We start from the raw sequence: 3,576 nt of genomic DNA on the forward strand, positions 1-3,576 counted from the left end.
ATAATAAGAATAATAATAATAATAGCATTTGAAATAACGGTGTATATTTTTGTCTGGAATAGGAATCCTGTTGTGTTTTCGCACTTGAAATAAATAGAGACAATGAATGTATGTCAGCGCGATCCCCCTGGAAACGTCAGCCATATCATATGTTGCGGTTTTTTTTTTTTTGTTTGTTTTTTTGATTTTTTTTTTTTTTTACAAAAATAATATTCTGGATATCTGGCTGTATAAATGATTTCAAAAAGACAGTTCTCACACGGGTCTCAGCAGGGGCACCGAGGTCACTATGGGGTGCGAGTAGTACACCGGGTGGGGGAAGGTGAGCAGCGACTGGCTCGCGGGCGCGCTCCCGGCGGGGCTGCCCGGCTCCGAGGCCGCGCCCTCGTGGTACAGGATGGGCACGCGCACCACGCGCTGCGCCGCCGCGTGGCTCAGGTTGGCCGCCTCGAGCTCGGCGGCCAGCTGCCGCTTCCACTTGTTCCTGCGGTTCTGGAACCAGATCTTCACCTGGGTCTCGGTGAGGTGCAGCGAGGCGGCCAGTCCCGCGCGCTCCGAGCTGCTCAGGTAGCGCTTCATGTCGAACGTGGACTCGAGCTGGAACACCTGGCTGCGCGAGAACACCGTGCGCGTCTTCTTCTTCCTGCACGGCTTGTTCTTGTCGGCGGCGCCCTCGTCCCTGCCCTTCCAGTCGTCGCCGCCTCCGCCGCCCTCCTCCTCCTTCTTGGGCTCCTCCGAGTCACTCTCCTCCAGAACGATCTCGTCGTCGGCGCTCTTGTTCTCCTCGTCCTCTTTGGAGTCCGGCTCCGACTTGAGCCCCAGGTCCGGCGAGTCGCGGTCCGTGGCGGAGGCCGGAGAGTCTCCCGACTCCCTGGCGCTCGCCCTCTCCGCAGCTGCCGGAGGCCAGCAGAGAGACAGAGAGAGAGAGAGAGAGAGAGAGAGAGAGAGAGAGAGAGAGAGAGAGAGAGAGAGAAACGGGGTCATCGCTCGGACCGACCTGCAGCTCGGCTCGCGCCCCCAAAACGCGCACAAAACTTATTTGCGCCTTCGCCCGGCGCGTGTGTCGCGCTTATTTACTATTCGCTCCGTCGCCTTTCCCTCAGAAAGCCTGGAAGTGAGTTCCGCGCCACTGCGTTATTTTCCCGGCAGCATATTCAACAAATGGAGAGCATTTCCGTGCGCACAGATTGAAAACACGAAAATGTGCCTTTTTTCATGCTTTTTATTCATTATTGCTGCCGGTATTCGTGCCGTGAGAGCGCGCGCGCGGCTTTTGCCGCCCGCCCTTCGGTTTCTTCAGATGTGACGAAACAACGCTGTCCTGGCTGGACTAAAATGTCTTTTGCCACGGGCTACATTCGATTCTAATGCTGGACACTACACTGATTGATTGTGATGTTAATAATAGTAATTATGAAACAGGCCATTCCTCTCTTCGGTACCACAGTCGTGGGAATCATCATGTATACATCAAAATATTATTTTCCATACTGGTGATTTCCTTCTTTATTCTGATTAGGCATTCGAGCAATTATTAGTTATTCCGATTCAACGACTCAACCTTTCTAGATTAGAATTTCTTTATTCTGACACAAAAGAAGAAAACAGTTTATCATCCTATAAATAATTTACCTATCAGTTATTCCTTAGAGACAAATACCATTTCCAATATAGTTGACCACTACTTCTTTGTGAAAACAACAAAAAAAAAAACCTTATTGTAATTACGACATTTTAACACCGTTTGTAGTTTTTTTTTTAATAGCATATAGTGTTTGTATCCTGAGGAGCGCAACTGTGTGTAGATGCCGCCCATGGAAATAAGGTCTTTTCCAGTAGGTGGGTATTATTACTTCAATCTCATTTTCCCCGCATACGCGTTTCCTACCGCACCCCAGAAGCCCAGCAAAAGTGTGTGTGTGTGTGTGTGTCGGGGGGGGGGGAGCAGAAGCGGGAGCCCACCTTCAGCTCGGTGCAGGTGGCCCGTGGAGCCCAGGCTGTAGGGGTACCACCACGCCGACGCTCTCTCCAGGTAGTGCGCGGGCAGCGCGAACCGCTGCGTGGGGATCTCGAAACGCGGGAAGCTCAGCTCCCCCACCTTGGCGATGGAAAATCCGGCGTCCAAGGCAGCCTTGGAGGCAGCGAGCAGGGGTTTGGGTCTGCTGGACCTGGAGTCGCAGTTGAGCAGGTTCTTGATGGAGAAGGGCGACTCTTTGGCGGGGGCGCACGTCTCTTGCGCAGTTTCTGGCATCCTGCTCGGTTTGCGCAGATCTCAGACCGCAAAGCGGGCGTAACGCGGGGCGGCAAACCCAGAGGCGACGGACACGAGATCCCCTTGCTTGTCACCCCGTAGCCTCGCCTTCCCTCTCGGAGGTGGCTGCTGTTATTTATGAAGGCACGTGGAACCCCGCGAGGGAAGCGCGAGAAGGTGACATGGGTCCGTATCCAGGTCCCTAAGGCTAAGGTGTTCCGAGGCGCTCCTCAGCTCGAGTGGGTTCGGTGCCAGTCCGGTCCCGGATGCAAACGACGGGGTGACAAGTCAGTGCGAGCCGCGAGTCGAACGCGGATCGCGCGCCGCGGCTCGTGCGCGCGAACAATGGCACGCGGCGCTGCGGAGCGCAGGAGGGACCGAGGAGGGAGAAGAGGCTGCGAACCAAGTGCGCCCTTCCTTCACTGCGAGCGCTCGCCTGTTATTGGCCTTATATAGTCCAATTAGTCTGCAAATAAGGAGGGGGCTGTTATTGCAACAAAGGGTGAGGGGTCCATCTAAGTGGAGCAGCCAAATGACCAGCGTCATGTGCGTTCCATAATGGTCTTTCCATTTACCACTGTAACATGTTTCACTCAGCGTGCTTCACTTCTGCATGATTGTTTGTTTGTTTGTTTGTTTGTTTGTACCCATAACATTGTGTATAACCAGCACAAAGGGCCTGTCATTCATACATCTTAAACAACTGCTACAGAGCAGTCCCTGTCCTCTTAAAATGTCATTTTCGCATGATATTCGGACATAAATTAGCAATGAAGCGAAATGAGTAAAACTGGCAGCGTGTGAAAGAAAGAGACTGTTTCTGCGCGCACGATCTGTGCTCCTTGCAGTTGCTGCACAAGTGCAAATGTGCTCATGCACGTACTTTATAAATCTGTGCGCATGGATCCCCCCCAGAAAATGCAGGTTAATAATGAAAAAATACTCATGGCAATTGTGCTCGCATTGGCCTTGAATGAAATAAAGCCACAGGTCATTGAAACAGTTTCAAGTCTCACGACCTGGTTTCACGTGTGTTGCCAACATTTGAGTTCACGATACCTTCATTGTTCTCTTACAGAGGCTAAACACACACAAACACACTCCTAATGGTGCCATCATTTAAATGGTCCCACTGAAAATATTCATACTGAAAGAAAGCAGTCGTGATTATTGTCATCATCACTACTATCATCATCGTTGCATGATTTCAACATTTATAGTGAGTGTACACTTCTTTTTTCCACAGTGTCTTTGGATTTTTGAGCAGTAAATAGGACAGTTTTTTCTTTAATACATTTCTAAACCTTGATCTGTATCGTGTCTCA

At 51.1% G+C, this 3,576-nt stretch overlaps 1 protein-coding gene across 1 annotated transcript; it reads right to left on the bottom strand.

Moving 5' to 3' along the window:
* Nucleotides 1–228: 228 nt before the first annotated feature.
* On the bottom strand, nucleotides 229–2,485 carry LOC108939507 (homeobox protein HMX3-like). The gene is made up of 2 exons (XM_029248894.1): nucleotides 1,963–2,485; nucleotides 229–893 (listed from the first exon to the last, which is right to left on the bottom strand). The coding sequence occupies exons 1-2, from the start codon at nucleotides 2,249–2,251 to the stop codon at nucleotides 256–258; spliced, it is 927 nt and encodes a 308-aa protein (XP_029104727.1). The 5' UTR covers nucleotides 2,252–2,485; the 3' UTR covers nucleotides 229–255.
* Nucleotides 2,486–3,576: the final 1,091 nt, after the last annotated feature.

The sequence above is a fragment of the Scleropages formosus genome, chromosome 24 (assembly GCF_900964775.1).
Source record: "Scleropages formosus chromosome 24, fSclFor1.1, whole genome shotgun sequence".
Classification (NCBI taxonomy): domain Eukaryota; kingdom Metazoa; phylum Chordata; class Actinopteri; order Osteoglossiformes; family Osteoglossidae; genus Scleropages; species Scleropages formosus.